Source organism: Amblyomma mixtum, chromosome 4, assembly GCF_055824585.1.
Source record: "Amblyomma mixtum isolate Tamu chromosome 4, ASM5582458v1, whole genome shotgun sequence".
In the NCBI taxonomy this organism is placed as follows: Eukaryota; Metazoa; Arthropoda; class Arachnida; order Ixodida; family Ixodidae; genus Amblyomma; species Amblyomma mixtum.
In genome coordinates, this window is record NC_143015.1 from 153,566,502 (window position 1) to 153,583,727 (window position 17,226).

Consider the following 17,226-nt stretch of genomic DNA (forward strand, 5'->3'; position numbering starts at 1 on the left):
AAGGAACTACGTGGGCTATAGGACAGGCGCTAAAGGTGTGGATAGAATGTAAGAAACGTATTTTGGAAGAATCAAACAAAAAAAAACAGTCTTTCTTGCTTTGTTTCAGCTGGAAAAGCATGGTCAGCCATCTTGTTTGGGACAACATTGTTATGTGGGAAAGCGCACTTGCGGAATTTTGAATATCCCCTATTAAAAAACAAGAACGCAAAGTGCCAGTCACGATCCTTTGAGGCATTGCTGGTGTGGCGACTTGTATCAGATGAGAGCAGGCTTTTCATTTGTATTACGGGGAGCGGTGTTGCTTGCAGCCGTGTTCATATTGGCCGTATAGCTTGACTGTAGTCGGATACAACTTAAGGGGGGACCCTGGTCTTTGAAAAAAAATGTTTATTAATGAAGTCACAGTTATGAAATTTCCAGGCCACATGCAGTTTTGTGCGCTGATTCTGGATATGTAATTTAATTTCGTATAAAACAATTCCTTGAGCACTTGTGCAATTTTTATGCAAGTATTTTGGGAAAAGTTTTGCAGAAAACTTGCTGCAGGAAACTCACTGAAATGCATGCCATTGGGTTCTCCTGACACCAAGGAATGCAATAAGGGTAAAATTATTCCTGGCTATCATAGAACTTGAGTTATAGAGTTTTGAAGTTGTCACTTCAGAAATGAGAAGAAAAGTGTGTATTCCTGTTTGTGAATTGGCAGCTTCAGTACCCTGTAACTCAAGTCAGCGCCTCCTCTATACTTTCTGTGCCTGGGCGAACGCTCTCCTCAGGCCGTCAGGCGCTGGCTCCGCCGCCGCTCACGGCTGCCGCAAGGAGGCGCTGTGTGAGTAGAATACGTCGCGCGCGGCGGGTGCCTCGATGCCCGCGCTCATCGAGGATACGAGAAGCTCGGCTACTGCTGATCGGCCGCGCGGAGTACGATTCTTGTTTCTTTTTCAAGGATCAGGCTGGGCGCACTTCTGACGTGTCATTTTCAGCTGCAGGGCCAACCATTACGTTCGTGAAGAACGTTTATTGGTGGTTCGTGCTTCACGATATCAGCAACACGACGCAGCACATACACCAACATTTTCCGGATGCTCGCCAATTCGACCACAGTGCTGATCCGCGGCTTGAATGGCTTGAAGTCACTTTCCCTATGTATTTAGAAGGGCTAAAAAAAAAGATTTGGGCATACCCGTGAATTTCTCACTGACGAAACCTATCAGGCAATTCTGATCACTACCTATTCTACAGTGGCGTGTGTCAAATATCTGCAATAGGATCGGTGCTGAATTTTCGGGTGGGGACGAAAAAGAAGTTCTTTTTCGTCCCCACCCGAAAATTCAGCAGCGATCCTATTGAATCCGTGTTTGGTAGTTTGCGAATGTCATCCGGGTGTAACGACATGTTGGATGTTCGGGCTGCATTGTCAGGTCTCGAAAAGCTACTGAAGACCGGGATCGCTGCGTCTAATTCAGTATCCAATATTGACCACAAAGAATGTGCTTCGATGCCAAGACTATTACCCGCTGACGTCCTTTCTTCTGCGCAAGCAACTTCTACTTCAGCTCCAAAGCCTCCCCTGACGTCGACTGTGCAAGCAGCGCCGAGGCTGTCGAGAGCAAGATTGGTGCTTCTGAGGCTTACTACCACAATTTTTCCACAGCACCTGCCGTCGCTTCAGATCTCGGCTACCGCTTATGTGGGCGGTTACATTGCACGAGTTGTTGGCGAGCATATGGATTGCGAGAACTGCCTTACTTTGTGCACGAAGCCGGTTAGCAACCAGCCACTACTTCAGTTCACCCGCAGCCAAGACCGAGGTGGGCTGCTCTACCCGTCAGATCAACTTCTCTTCGTTCTCGACACATTAAGAGATTTTGCTGACCGCGCCCTGCAGGACGATCAGACCTTGAAAAAGCCTATCACTACATTAGTAGGGCACGCTATCCCAGCCCTTTGTGCTTCAAAGTTGCTGAAGTGCAAGAGCGATGGCATCAACGAGCTCATGAACCTTATATCGGTTCGTTTCCTGAGGCCGCTTCTCTGCAACTACGCATTCAATGTCAGTGACAAGCATGACATAGTTAAACATTTCACAAAAAAAGCCCCTTTCGCGAAAGTACGCGAGGCTCTGAGGATGGCGTACGTTTTACTGCCGTGTAGAAGTTAGCCTCCACAATAAATACTTTTTTTTTCGAGTTTGAGTAAGTGTTAACTCACAACGCACTGATATTGAATATATGAACCTCTATATCTGCGCAGCGTTATGTGCAGCCAGATGATGCAGCGTCTCACGTTACATAGCTGGCTATTCGAGATGCCATGCAGTCTTTCAGGAAGTGCGCGGCAGATCAAATGATGAAACCAGTTGGCAAAGCTCCACATTTTCTGGCGCCAACTCTGGCTTCGGTGGCGACAATGGTAACTCTCAAAAACTTTACGAAGGAAACGCGGGATCAGGTACCGCTTTGGAAGCAGTCTAACGGCTTTACGTGCTACTTACATGAGTAAACAACAGGTCGCGACGGAGCTCTTTCAGAGCCCAAGCTTTCAGTATTAGCTGCTGCCAAGCGCTGCTTTCAAATAGAGACCCTCAGACAAGCGAACTTAAAGGTGACAGAACAATTTTCCACGCAGTGGATTTAAGCAGGCGCGCGCTGTCATATCAGCGCAGCAGACGACGCGCGAGCGCATTGCACAGCAGTAGCCGCGAAAGACACGACTAAAATGGTCCGGTTACCCTTAGCGACAAGTGCTTCTGAGCTCCCTTTTAAAAAAAGTTTTGATTGTACTTGAAACAACATGAATGCAGCCGAAAACTCAACGACAGAACAGCAGCGAACGGTCTGCGTTTCTATGAGCGACAGAGCGACGGCGCGGCAATGATCCTACTCCGGTGGCGGCGCGTGGCGGCGAAAGGCCGTACTAGCCCCGACGGCGGGCTCCCATTGTTCGCCTCTCGTTCTCCCAGGCACAGAAAGTATAGAGGAGGCGCTGCTCAAGTTCTATGATAGCCAGGATGACAATTTTACCCTTACTGCATTCCTTGGTGTCAAGAGAGCCCAATGGCATGCATTTCAGCGAGTTTCCTGCAGCAAATTTTCTTATATGCTCTCTCCAAAAGACTTGCATAAAAATTGCATAAGTGCTCAAGGAATTGTTTGACATGAAATTAAATGACATATCTAGAATCAGCGCACAAAAATACATGTGCCCTGAAAATTTCATTACTATATCTAGATTAATAAAATTTTTTTTTCAAGGCCAGGGTCCCCCCTTAAGTCTGTGGTGAAGCTCCGCCCACATTCAGCCTCTGCGCACAGAATTCCTCCACAATGAAAAAGTAGTCCGCTGCTTAAACGTTTCTTGTTACCTAAACAAGAAGCTTGTCACAACAAAAAATAATTATGAGCTCTAGAATTTTGATACGTGGATTGTTTCATATAGTCAAACATTGAGGGGGGATGAGGGTCTTAAAACTTATTTATTTCTGGCTAGAATCTCATGAAATTTTGCGCACAGATGTGTTTTTCTCTTCTGATTCCAAATACTTAATCATAATTGAGCTGGTGGTCTTAAATCTTAAAAAGTCCAGAATGTAATTAGGTAATTTCTTACGCAGCTTTAATGAACTTTCTCATTGCATTTTGTTGCTTTAATTTACATGAATTGATAGCCAGAGATTTCCTATACCTGGTGACATTCTTCGTTTTTCTCTAAAGGCATGTCATCGTGATATGCTATGTCGAGAATAAAAGGTTGCAGTATTTGACACTGCAATTCGTTAAGCTAATTGTAAACTGCTATTTATATGTGGCCTAAACAAAAAAAGTAAGAATGTCATCGGGTATGGGAATTCTCTGGCTATCAATTAATGTAATTAAAAGCAACAAAATGCAGTGGGAAAGTTCATTAAAGCTGCATAAGAAATTACCTAATTTACACTATATAATTTAAGATAACTTTTGATCTAGGTCCGCTAGCTCAATTATGACTGCATTTTTTGAATCGGAAGAGAAAAACGCATCTGTGTGCAAAATTTCATGAGATTCGAGCCACAAATAAAAAGGTCAGTTTTAAGACCCTTGTCCCCCCTTCAAAAGCTGATTTCGTTTACTGTTGTGATTGGGCAGCGGAGTAATACAGGACGCATAGAGTTTCTTACTATTACCTAGAGGGAAAGCTGGCGGCGCTGCACTTCAGCCACCGTGGACGCCCAAAGCATCATGGGGCGGTGAGCTACTTGTTGCGGCACAGTCGTAGTTTTTCGGGAACACGGAGTGGCACTACTGAGATGTTTCATTCCGAAAACGCTGTTCGTGTGTGCGCAGACGACTTTCGCGCGAACGCAGTGTGCAAAAGCCATAGTAGTGAAAACGCAACGACACATGACGCCAATAAAAGGTTTCACTTTTCCGAAATGCCATTAAAACCTCTTATAGTGTTTAAGCAACAACATTTTTTTTGAAAACATATTTACTTTTAAAAGTGTGCCTGTTAATTACAAAATATTAGTTTTTATAGTGTTCATCACTCGGCCAATAGGAGAGCGAGTCGTCTCTTATTTTGGGTAAACTTTGCACTTAAATGCTTTTCTGCTCGTTTGTTGCAATCATTAGACAAGATTTTCAATGTTAGGACGTTTGTAGTTATCAAACAGCTTTATTTTTCCATTATTTTTTGGCCAAAAGTTGCAGTTCCGCAACAAGTAGCTCACCGCCCCATGATGCTTTGAGCGCCCATGGTGGCTGAGGTGGTCTCGAGGGGTTGCCATGCAAACTCCCATAGACGGGCCGCCAGCTTTCCCTCTAGGTAATAGTAAGAAACTCTATGACAGGACGCCGCGGACCGCGGCCCAGTGTTAGCAGCTGCTGTTCTTTTTTTCAAGTTGTGTCCTACTTTATAACGACTTCTCTCACGACTCAGGTGGAAGAAAACGTCGGGGACTGCAGGGCTCTGTTTGCGGTCTACAGTGCAACCGTGGGCTCTGTCTGCGACGACATCCTCTTGCCGCTGGTGAGGCCGCCATTTCTCTTGCTGTCTCCTCTCGGACTAGTCTGTGACAACTCTCAACAACTCGTGTATCGCGCGTTGCGGAAATAAACGCGCCCCGTAAAATGCTTCTTTCAGCTGAACGGCGGCACGGCGGCACTTTCCACCTGCTATTCTTAGATCAGTGTATTTTTCATTATGTCACAGTCATCTCAGTTATTGCAGTGAATCATGGGGAATCACATACAAAACGTATTTATCACCATTGCTAAGACTACAAAAACGTGCCTTGAAAACCATGGGATTACCTTCTTCGAATAGTTCTACCAATAACATTTTTGACGCAATGCAAATCATTCATACCACGTACTATAGTCGACTGGAATAATCTACCATCACACATCGCTTCTGAAAGGGATCTTAACAAGTTTCACGACCTTCTAACCCAAATGTCTATTTAGCTTTACTAATTGATTGTACCACTTGCTGCATTGAGCTGTTTTATTATTTTGTTTTGTTCCTGCGATTGTTATTGCCTCTAAAACGCTATCTGTTCTTTTTTCGTGTAAATTACAATGTATACTACAGGTTTTTGTTTGTTTCTTGTTTTGTTTTCTACATGTGCTTTTTGTATTTGTTTTGCACCTTGGTGCTTGCTCATTCTTATTTTGCGTTGTGTGTCATTGCTCCCCCCCTATGTAATACCCTCGATTGAGGGCCTTTAGGGGTTTATTGAATAATAATAATAATAATAATAATAATGTCATTCACAACCTTACGCGATTACAAAATAGCTCTTATGGTTAATAATATTGTAAATACCACTATCCCTTACCTCTTGGTGCATTCAGTATTCCCGTCCGCAACACTAGACAAGCCAGCAATGGCAATTTTAACCTTCCTATTTGCCATAATGCGTACGGAGAAAGACGAATAGAATTTACAGGAGCAAAAATTTGGAACTCGTTGCCAATTGAAATAAAGCAAGCTAGGAATTTCAAACTGACATGCAAGAAACATTTTTTGCGAATGGAAGCAAGGCTACAAAGTTAGTTTTTCTTCAGTGTGTTTGTGATTGCTGTCCTATATGTTATTTTGTATTGGACCGCTTACTAGCCTCATTGGCTATCGGTCCAAATATCTGTGTATACATTTTGTTTGTGTTACTCAATAAAGACTTCTTGATAAACGGGCGCATTGTTCGAGCTCAAATTTCGCATAGAAATGGCATTTGGTCGGCAGAATTGTTTAATACCACGTTTGCTTGGGGTACTTATCTGATTCGAACAGAATAAGTCGGATATTCACATCGTCTGCGGCGACGACGAAGGAAATTAAGCTGCTCTGTCAGCTATAGCACCGGTGGCGCCATCTCGTTTGCTGGTCGCGAAGAATCGGCGAAGGAGGGGGCTTCCGGGGGGTTTGAAGACGCTCTTTCAACTGTTTTTTTAATGCTCAAAAAAAACTTAACTTGCTGAAAACTTAGTTTTGCCAAGTTAAGTTTTCTGTGACCATTAAAAAACGAGTTGAAAGAGCGTCTTCAAACCTCCCCGAATCCCCCTCCTTCGCGACCAACAAACGAGATGGCGCCACCGGTGCGATAGCTGACAGAGCAGCTTAATTTCCTTCGTCGTCGGCGCAGACGATGTGAATATCCGACTTATTCTGTTCGAATCAGGTAAGTACCCCAAGCAAACGTGGTATTAAACAATTCTGCCGACCAAATGCCATTTCTATGCGAAATTTGAGCTCGAACAATGCGCCCGTTTAGCTGGAAGAAGCATTTTACGGGGCGCGTTTATTTCCGCAACACACAATATATTGCCTGTAATGTGCACATCTTACCCAGACAGTCCTCTGGGCTAGATGATACGGAACTTGATTTGAGGGGGGGGGGAGCCTGGTCTTAAAAAGACAATTTTATTAATCTAGTCGTAGTTATGGAACTTTCAGGGCACATGTATTTTTATGCGGTGATTCTACATATGTCACTTAATTTCATGTCAAACAATTCCTTCTTGAGCACTTATGTAATCTTTTTTATGCAAGTATATTGCGAAGGGTTTTGAAGAAAATTTGCTGCGGGAAACTCTCTGAAATGTATGCCATTGGGTTCTCTTGATACCAAGGAATGCAATAAGGGTAAAATTATCATCTTGGCTATCTTAGAACTTGAGTTATAGGGTACTGAAGCTGCCACTTCAGAAACAGGAATACAAACTTTTATTTTCATTTCTGAAGTTACAACTTCAAAACTCTATAACTCAAGTTCTGTGATAGGCAGGAAGACAATTTTACCCTTACTGCATTCCTTGGTGTCAAGAGAACCCAATGGCATGCATTTCAGCGAGTTTCCCCGCAAGGAATTTTTTTCAAAAGCTCTTGACAAAATACATGCATAAAAATTACATAAGTGCTCAAGGAATTGTTATACATGAAATTAAATGACATACTTAGAGTCAGCACACAAAAATACAGATTCCCTGAAGGTTTCTTAACTGTGACTTGATTAATAATTTTTTTTTTTTTTCAAGACCAGGGTCCCTCTTTAAGGGGGGATGAGGGGATCGAAGGCAACTTTTATATTTTTCGACTTAGTGATGAAATTTGGCACGCTGGCGTAAAACAGCATCAAAAAATCAGATTTAAAGTTTCACAATGACAGCTTCAGTAGGTTCCCTTTTATCATTGCTTATATGTCGTCCCCATGTTGCTTGCTTGTGGAAAGCCTAGCATGACAAAAAAAACAGGCTACAGGTCTGTAAATGCTCTTAATATATACTAAGAAGTGTGGTGTAAATCAAGACACTCTTAATTTCTTTTTTTAAATTTCTCTGTTTTTTTTTTTTAAAGGAGGCAATATGCACCTTCTCTTTATGTTAAGAATGTATCATGCTCTAATTACCATGTAATAAAAACGTGGACCTAAACGGTAAATCTAAGACTGTCTCGACGCAGACCACATTTCAGTGGCCACAACGAAACAAACGGGGTAAAAATCCTTGCACCCATTGCTGTGCTACGCTTTCTACGTGCAAGGTGAGAAAACAAGCCTGAAAGTTCTGAGCTAGCACACACTGTCTATGTGTAGATGCCGACAAATATATTTATTTGGAGCGCTTTAAGTTTATTTTTGGGTGAAATATTCTGACTACAACATAGAAACAGTGTTGGAGATGCCAAAAAGTGTACTTTTCGAAAATTGACTTTTTTCGCGATTTTTGCGCTCTGATCCCCCCAGCATTTGCTTGCGTGGCATCGTGGTTTGACCACATGCTCTCAAGAATTGCACAACTTTTTTTTTTATTATTTTCATTGAACCAAGGGGTTTTTTTCTGAATTTGAGCCAGTGCAGGGGAGCTTGCGATGGTAGTGGCTCTCTCGCTTGCGTTGGCATTTGTGGCCATCTTTGACGGGGAACTTGCGTTTGCTTGGCTTTCCAGAATGGCTACTGGTTCAGCGTTGCCGCTTTCCTCGTTGTCGGCATTCCGGCAGTCATGTTCGCCCTGTGCCTGGCTTCGCTGTACGCCCGGGTGGATCCGGCAACCCTGTACCTGGACCCTCTGAGCCCCGTGGACTCGTGAGTCTCTCTGGCTTGATTCTTTTCCTTTTTTTTTTAATGCAGCAGTGTGAAGTTTGCCGGGACCTTTTGGTGTTGAAGCTATGTGACCTGACCAAAAGTGGTTTTGGGGAGATGTTGGGTTAGCATCTCTCTAACACGTGTCGTAGCACAAGGCACACAGTGGGCAGGCGAAGAAGGCACACATGTCATTGGCAGGCCCGATAATCTACCGACATCTCTCACTTACCTTGGGCTAGTCAGGTAAAAAATAGTCCATTATTACTGCCAGCATTGCGTGGTATTTTAATGGACATTGTTAGGGCTCTGGTTTCTGCAGAAAATCCAGTGTTGGCATCAACGTTGCAAGCGAAAAATCCCCGCAGAAGCAACCTATAAGGGCCACCCAGGTCACGTGACCTTGTGGCTTCATCACAACCTGCCCACCGGATAGTGAGTGAACTGACCACTGTGGCAGGTGGCAGTTAAGGGAGGACCCTGGTCTTGAAAAGAAAATTTTATTAATTTAGTTATAGTCATGAAATTTTCAGGCCCCATGTATTTTTGTGCGCTGATTTTAGATATGTCATTTAATTTAGTGTAAAACAATTCCTGGAGCACTTGTGCAATTTTTATGCAGGTATTTTGGGAAAAGTTTTGCAGAAAATTTGCTGCAGGAAACTCGCTGCAATGCATGCCATTGGGTTCTCTTGACACCAAGGAATGCAATAAGGGTAAAATTATCATCCTGGCTATCATAGAACTTGAGTTATAGGGTACTGAAGCTGCCACTTCACACACAGGAATACACGCTTTCCTTCTCATTTCTGAAGCGACAACTTCAAAACTCTATAACTTAAGTTCTATGATAGGCAGGAAGACAATTTCACCCTTATTGTATTCCTTGGCGTCAAGAGAACCCAATGGCATACATTTCGGCGAGTTTCCTGCAGCAAATTTTCTTCAAAACTCTTCACAAAATACTAGCATAAAAAGTGCATAAGTGCTCAAGGAATTGATTTACATGAAATTAAATGACATATCTAGAATCGGCACACAAAAATACATATGCCCTGAAGATTTCGTAACTGTGACTTCATTAATAAAAATTTTTTTTTCACGACGAGTGTCCCCCCTTAAGTGAATGATTGGTCACGAGAGGTTGCTCGGGAAGAGCAATATGGTTCGCACAATCCCCCACCGGTGGCAGCACCTGACATCGCAGGGCAGTGGCGCATTGCTTAACCGCTTCACCACTGCGCCAGGAGGGGTATGAGGACTCCCAGGGATCTATGAATGCTAAGGAGACAGTGACCTTTTCCGCATATATGGGCATCAGTTCATTAACACTATCACATCATGTTATTAAGACGTAGCTTAAGGGTCCCCTCCAAATTTTTTGTGCGTGAGACAAACGGTGACAAACAGGATTTGTTTTTTAGCTGAATCAGTAGCTGTGTGAGTTGGTGTTGTAGCATCTGGAAAAAAAGGGGGCAGAATGGAAGAGAACAACAAGAAAGGACATGAGACAAGGCGACTGTCAACTGGAGGTAGTGTATTTATTTGGATTCAACTAACTTTTGGTGTGTGTGTGTGTGTGTGTGTGTGTGTGTGTGTGTGTGTGTGTGTGTGTGTGTGTGTGTGTGTGTGTGTGTGTGTGCGCGTGCGTGCGTGCGTGTGTGCGCGCTTGATTTTCGTGCGAGTTTGTGCGTTTCCAGTAATGCTTCAGTTGAGAGTTGGCCCTTGTCCTGTCTTTTTTTTTGCTGTGTCTTCGTCTTTCATTCTGCTTCTTTTTTTTTCTTTTTTTCAAGATGCCAAACAACATGCAGTGGTATGTGCTAGTACTGAAGCAAGTTTGTTTACTTCGTTGTCCATCTGTACCTCACATCAGCGCTAGCAGCATCAGATGGCAGCAGCAGATTTCTTTTTTTCCTGGGTGAGGTGGTGTGAGTGCATAGGAATAAACTAGAAACGCAATCTTTTTTTCTCTACATGCTTTGCATTGAAGCAGGCGAATGCATGACGGATTTCAGTGTGTCAAGGCAAGATGAGATGTTAGGTGTGGACTTTGTCGCGCTTAACCTCATTGTGTAGCCCCCAGGATAATGTGCAGGGCTTTTTATGGTGTGTGTGCCATTACGTTGCACTCCTTATGTGGTATGCTTAGGTCACAATAGACGTCTGCACGCAGTTTTGCTGCTCAAGGGCACTGTCAAAACTAGGGGTATTATTTTTGCAGTAATTTCTTTTAATGGGGTTGTTTGTTGGTAGGTGTATTCTTTCTTTCACCTCTTTCTTTTGCATACATAACTGCCACATTATCAGCATTGTTTAAAATTCAGCTCCATTCTTTCCCATGAAAGCTCTGAGCAAACCTGTGAGCTCTTTGAAGCCTGGCAAGCCATAGTGACTCCGGGAAAAAAAATTAGCTGACGACTATGCATTCTTGGTAATGCGATTTTTAAGTGCAGTTGCTGCGATACTCTAACCGTAGGCGAGCGCATACGGTACACGCAGCGGCGAACAGAGGTGGGTGTGGGTTTCGACAGCGTTTCGGCTCCATTGAGCCTCACCTTGGGCGAACGGTCAGCGCACTGGCAGAGCGCACTACTGTGGCGCCATCTCTGGGGAGCGATGCGTACTTTATCGGTGACATCATCGGCGAGCAGACTCTCTGCGCGCACTACTCCTCTCTACTCTTCACGCTGCGTCTGCTATCACTATCTTTCCTCCTCTGCGCTCGGTTACGCCGAGGCACGCCGCTCAAAGCAGGAAACGGGTGCCTAAGAGCTGAGCTCTGAAACATGTCAGCTGGAATCCTGCTTTCCCGTCAGAGACATTTTAACCCTTTGAAGGTTTTTGCCGTATATGTACGGCGGCGGTTTTCTGTCCCGCAAGGTCTTTGCCGTACGGGTACGGTTTCGATCTTCCGTTTGAAGATTTGCGCCACTGGGGGGTGCTGCCACCTCTTAGGACTTACAAGAAGTGCTTGAATTTTGTGCTGCCCTCTTACGGAGATAAGCAGAACTTATGTCTAGCTTTAGCGCGGCGGCACAGACTGCGGCAACACCCCTTTTGTAGTTTTGGTTTCGCCGCGTGATCGCAACGGAGTCGCGCGAAATTTGAGTTTTCTTTTTGTCAGCACTATCTTGCAGGGGCTGCCGAAGTTGATTTCTATCTTTATTGGTGCTGCTCTTAGCTTGCTTATCACCGTTGCTCGGGAGGTATTCTCGCCCGCTGTGGCAACGCGCCTACGCAGTTTCGATTCCGCCGCGGGATCGCAACGGAGTCGCGCGAAACTTGTGTTCTCTTTGTGGGCACTGTTTTGCAGAGGCGGCGAAAGTTGATTTCTATCTTTATTGGTGCTGCTCTTAGCTTGCTTATCACCGTTGCTATTCTATTGTGTTGAACATTTTCCAGTTGTGAGTGATGCTGTCACCAAAGTACTGTTCCTAACTTTTTTTTCCTATTTATTCTCGATTATATACCACCTGGGAAAGTTTTCTTCAAAATAATTCGACCCTCAAAGGGTTAGAAGGTTTAAAATCTCCAGACAGGCTGACGGTACTCGAGGAGTGTTTACACAGTCTTTTCTTCGTGAGCATTGTCTAGCAGAGGACCTAGTAGTTTTCTTTCCTTGAATGCATGCATGTGCAATTTTGGCTGACTCCGGTAGATCATTACATTACAGAGGAGGCAATGCTGTGCTGGAATTTAATTTTCTTTTTTTCCTTCGTGCTTTCAGGGATCATGTTTCCGGAGGAAGCTACATGGACAGCGACACCATTCCGCTGGCACGGTAAGCTGCGTGACAGTGTCTGGGTGTGCCACAGCTTGAAATACATTTCTGACTGCCCTGCTTTGCACTAACCTATTCCGGTTCTCTTCAGGGCTTCATATTACGCTGCCTGGCTTTGCGCGTCATGCTTTTTTGGGGTGTCCACCCGAGTGAGACTGTTACTGCACCTTTCCCTGACCAGTTATTATTATTAAATATTACTATTCTCATCATGGTCGCCATGGTAGCTCAGAAGCATGCTAGTTCAATTTTGTTTCTTGTTTAAGACCAGTTTAGGTTTTGCGTTGTCCAATTCCTTAGTCCTTTTTTACGGGGATAATGGATGCGGGGAATGTATCTTTGCTTTGCACGTTACTTTGTTGTATAGAGTTCTGACTGTAGTTCTAGTGGAGTGCCCCTACTTAGCTCTGTGTGGCATGTTATAGCGAGCCTTGACATAAGTATCGGGTAGTAAAGTAAGAATGTGGCTGATGATGATGAATGAGGATAGGTGTATAGCTGCTGCGTTATGTTGCGTAGGATGAGATGGTGCTCAGCTATCGTCTGGAAGGCAGTTTGTACCCGCACCTCTCGGTGATAAGTAGGCTGGCGTAATTTTTTTTCCCTTTGCTTTTTTTTTTTCCTTTTTCTGGTTTGCATGCTGCATGCTCAGAAGGGTCTTCTTCTTCCCCCTCCCCCCTCGCGGCACCCCTGTTTGCAGGCTGAAAAAGGCGCCCCTGCAGCAAAACGGCCAGGACAATAAGGGCTACGATAGCCACCCCTACCAATGTGGGTTTGTGATTACGTCACCCTCCTCCTCCTCATGTCCCGCTCTGTCTCTCTCTCTCTCTGGCGAGGACGCTTGCTCTTTCCTTCTTGCTTCAGTCCGGTCCTGTCTGGTGTTCTCTCCGTCCATCCGTCCATCTGTCTGGGTTCTGTCTCCCTGCTTCACATCGCTGTCCTCTCTGGCATCTTGGGGGTTGTCTGTCCGCTCCGAAGTTGTGCTGTTGTCCGTCTTGTCGCTGTGCGCTGTCTTGTGCCCTCTCCCACGAGAGGGAAGAAAGGTCGCGTACCCATTCATTTCGAACTGCAGCCCTGACCGCTGTACAGTGAGGTCTTCACGTCTACCGCTGGCTGGTGGTGGCTGCTGGCAGCTACTCATGGGGGCAATTTGGTCACCCCTGTAATGCACACACAATGGGATTCATTCCACAAAACAAGAGACGTCCTTTTACGTCAGCATCTAAGGAGGCTCCCGGTTGCCTCCTTGGGAATGGTGGCGTTACTCTTTGCTGAAGGCGCACTCATTTTTGAATGCCCAGCTCGCATCTCCCCTTGGAGCTTGGTGTCACCTCACCTACAAGCAGGTATTGACTGCTTTGTCATGGTTGCTTTGGAGCAGGCGGCAGCTGATGGCTGTCAAATGCCCTTTCTGAAACTCGTACGATTTCAAATGGTGCCAGCGGAAAAACGTGCATCCCAGTAGGATTATGTCTTTCGAGCTGCGGCCCTTGGGATCATTGTTCTGTGGAGGTCGGATCACATGCGGTTCTGCAGCAACTGCCCTTTGCCCTCCACGTCAGGTTGTGTGCGAGGGTCTTTCCCCCTTTTTTTTTTTTTTCAGGGGGGCAATGAGCAGCTGCTGCAAGTTCGACCTGTGTCTTTGTCTTTGCGTGTCCTTGTTGGAACTATGTCACTTTCGTGTTGTTTTCTGTGCCATTGTTTGTAGTTTTTTTCTATTTGAGCTCCCCTTGTGTCTTTGATCCCAGTATGTGTACAGTCTTTGTCAGAACTATGCAGGTGCCTCTCTGCGAGTGACCAGGGCCGGGTCGATGAGGTCTTATTGCTCTGCCTCTTGCGTGGCAAGGCCTTAGAGAATAAAAACTTGACTGGACACTTCAGCTCCGTCTGAGGGATATGAAAGATGGCGTTGATGAGTCCCGTCAGCAGGAATCCTTGTTGTATATCACTTCACCTAGGTTCTGCCCACGTGCCCATATATGCGGAATTGGTCATTCTCTACTGTGCGCTCGTAGATCACAGCCAGTCTTCATACCACTCCTGGCACCATGGTACAGCAGTTAAGCAATGGGCCACTGCCCCGGCAGGTGGCTGTTTTGAACACAGCTCCCAGCGGGGCTTGCAAGGTCCAGGTAGCTGCCACCTGTCACAGGTTGGCACCTGCCATTGTGGGCAGGTTGTGATGTCACATGGTCCCGTGACCTGGGTGACAGGTGCGCCACCTGCTTTTACGCTTACACCGCCGCTGCCCAATTTTCCGCAGAACAGGAGCCTTAAGGCTGTTGCTTTAACAGGGAAACCTTTCTCCTCGCCATCTTGCAGTCTCTGATTTCCAGCGGCCTGACGGGAGCCCCGTAGTGGGGCTTGGAGGGGTGCTCCAAAATCGTGCCAGAATGGCTCGCGTACTTCTGACAAAGACTGTGTGTTTGCATTCCCCTGAACACTATGGAGGGTGCTGTGCCTGTTGGAGCTCCTGCATTGCACCCCATTTTTTGCTGCTGCTGGATTGCTGTGCTTTGGGTTGAGCGAGGTTTCGAGAGGTTTAAGAGATACTGTTACTATATCTGTAGGCATGAGGGTGAGAGAAGTAGCATGCAGATATCCTGCTCTTTTGGTGATGCCTGGGAATTTTGAGGTAGCACTTCAAGTAGATAACGCCGCCCACTTGTATAAGTAAAGGGCACTTAATTGATGTTGACTCATTTTAAACTGCTTATATTCCTGCATATACTCAAAATTGGGCATGTTAAAGGCAAACCACGTGAAAATTGCCTTGACTCCTCTTGCGGCATAGGTGCTGAGAAAGTTGTCTGTTTCTGTATTTGAGCAGTTACTCGAGCGCAGGCGAGGTATAGCATCAGTATAAATTGGGGAGCTCATTGATATTGGTGCTCATTTTTATTGTTCTGTTTTTCCAAAAGTTCTGCCAGGAAGTTGTAATTTAATTGTCGTTGCCTTTGACCTCGAACGAATGTCGCGGCAGGAGGTTGGAATACAGGTTTGCATGTACTGTACTAACAGGACTACAGCTCTACCCAAAACTTTTTTGACGTAACCACCCCTCTTCCTTAACTTATATTCCATGTTGATTGTTGCGTTAAACAACAAAAAAATAGTTTAGCATGTTGTGATTAGAATTGAGAGTTTGTAACTCTTGCATGAGCTCATCAAAGTGCTGGAGATTGGTGGGGCATTCATTCAGACAGGCTTGGTGATGAAAACAGTCGTACATCTGCGGCTGGGCTATTTTTTTTCCCTTTCAGTGTGAACCACAAGCGCCGGCACACGGGGGGCAACAGCGCCGTTGTGAACCGGGCATCTTACGACAGCCGAGATGGCTACTACCATGACATCAGCCCCGAGTATCGCGACCACCCCGCCGCACCGCATCACCGTCCCGTGACATCGCCCGCCATCGCCTACTCGCCAGCGCCCGCATACCACTACTCCCGCGACCCTGGCCTTCCGCACTACGGCAAGGGCTACGAGTCTGCGCCACCGCCAGCGCGCCACAGTGGTGACTGGGAGAGTAACCAGTTCGCGAAGCCGCCCCCGTACTACTACCCCGGCTCGTGAGCTGTCTCTCGCCGGTGATCCACTGGTCTGACACGAGGTGGCGTGCATACGAGAAGGTGGCCCGGGGCTGTGCTGGTACCTGTTACTGGAACGTGTTGCTGGTACCTGTTACTGGTACTTGTTACTGGAACCTGTTGCTGGTACCTGTTATTGGAACTGGTTGCTGGTACTCATTACAGGAACCTGTTACTGGAACCGGTTGCTGGTACCTGTTATTGGAACTGGTTGCTGGTACTCATTACAGGAACCTGTTGCTGGTACCGGTTACTGGAACCGGTTGCTGGTACCTGTTACTGGAACCAGTTGCTGGTATCTGTTGCTGGTACCTGTTGCTGGTGGTTTCTGCTTTGCTGGTCTTCACGGCAGGCTGTCGATAAGTCGGAAAGGTGTGCACACAAGTCTCAAATCATCCGTACTCTGACATCACTGCTGGTGTCTCTTGCTGGTTTTTTTTTTTCCTCCTTTTTCTTTGATTTTATGGTTTTTCCAGCTGCTGTTACTTGTTACTGGTGTGTTCGATTTTGTGGCTATTCGTTTCTGCCGTATTAGGTAGCGGCGTCGTTGTTGGTACCGTCATTGGTGCCTGTTCCTTGCAGTGGCTAGTGCCTTCCTTTTTGCTTGACAGCAAGTTTGCTGGAAAAGGTTATCGGTCTGTTGCTGGTACTCGGGACCTCGGTTGTTGAGTTTTTGTCTGGCTTGTGTGCTGCTTGAGAAAATATGGACATAGGAGTATCTGGCAGCAGCTCATCATACATACCGCTCACTTGGGTTCATTGAATTCCATAATACCTGTGGATTTACAAGTACAAGTAGAGGCTTATGAGAACATTAGGCTTGCATTCTTTGAGCTGTTAACATTAGCTTTTTATATCTTTTGGTTAGACTTCAATGTTTATGTATTTCTTACTATGGTGTACCACAATGTTTGCAGCAGTTTATATTAAGTAGTGCTTTTAAAAATCATCAGTTGTCGGCAGAAGATGTTGGGAAAAGTTAGGAAATTCAGTCTATAAAAGTAGTGTGAGAGCTGCATTTAGAACTTACGAATGGCTCCAGTTTTTGTAGCAGGCTAATATAGCAGCTTTGTTTTATCATTGAAGCGGCATTGGATAATGCGACATACAGTTGGCGTTGAAAAAAGAAAAAATGGCAGCACGTTAAAAGCTGGTGTTGATCTTCACACAGCTTGGAACCTACTGGGTTTTAGTAGGACGGTTGAGCACTTGTTTACGACTGTTCACTGTTTCTACGAACTGTTTTCACATACTTTTAACTGCGTATAGTTCCCCAGAAAATTTTTCGCACG

The 17,226-nt window shown here is 45.4% G+C and overlaps 1 protein-coding gene across 1 annotated transcript in view; it reads left to right on the top strand.

The window, feature by feature from the left end:
• The window catches only part of LOC149348837 (prominin-1-A-like), a 65,331-nt gene extending 49,281 nt beyond the window's left edge, over positions 1-16,050 (top strand). Inside the window, exons 17-21 of the mRNA XM_089588390.1 lie at positions 4,921-5,010; positions 8,430-8,566; positions 12,291-12,344; positions 13,045-13,116; positions 15,608-16,050. Of these exons, the coding sequence (XP_089444516.1) occupies positions 4,921-5,010; positions 8,430-8,566; positions 12,291-12,344; positions 13,045-13,116; positions 15,608-15,920 (666 nt within the window). The 3' untranslated portion in view covers positions 15,921-16,050. The remainder of the gene's footprint in view (positions 1-4,920; positions 5,011-8,429; positions 8,567-12,290; positions 12,345-13,044; positions 13,117-15,607) is intronic.
• Positions 16,051-17,226: the final 1,176 nt, after the last annotated feature.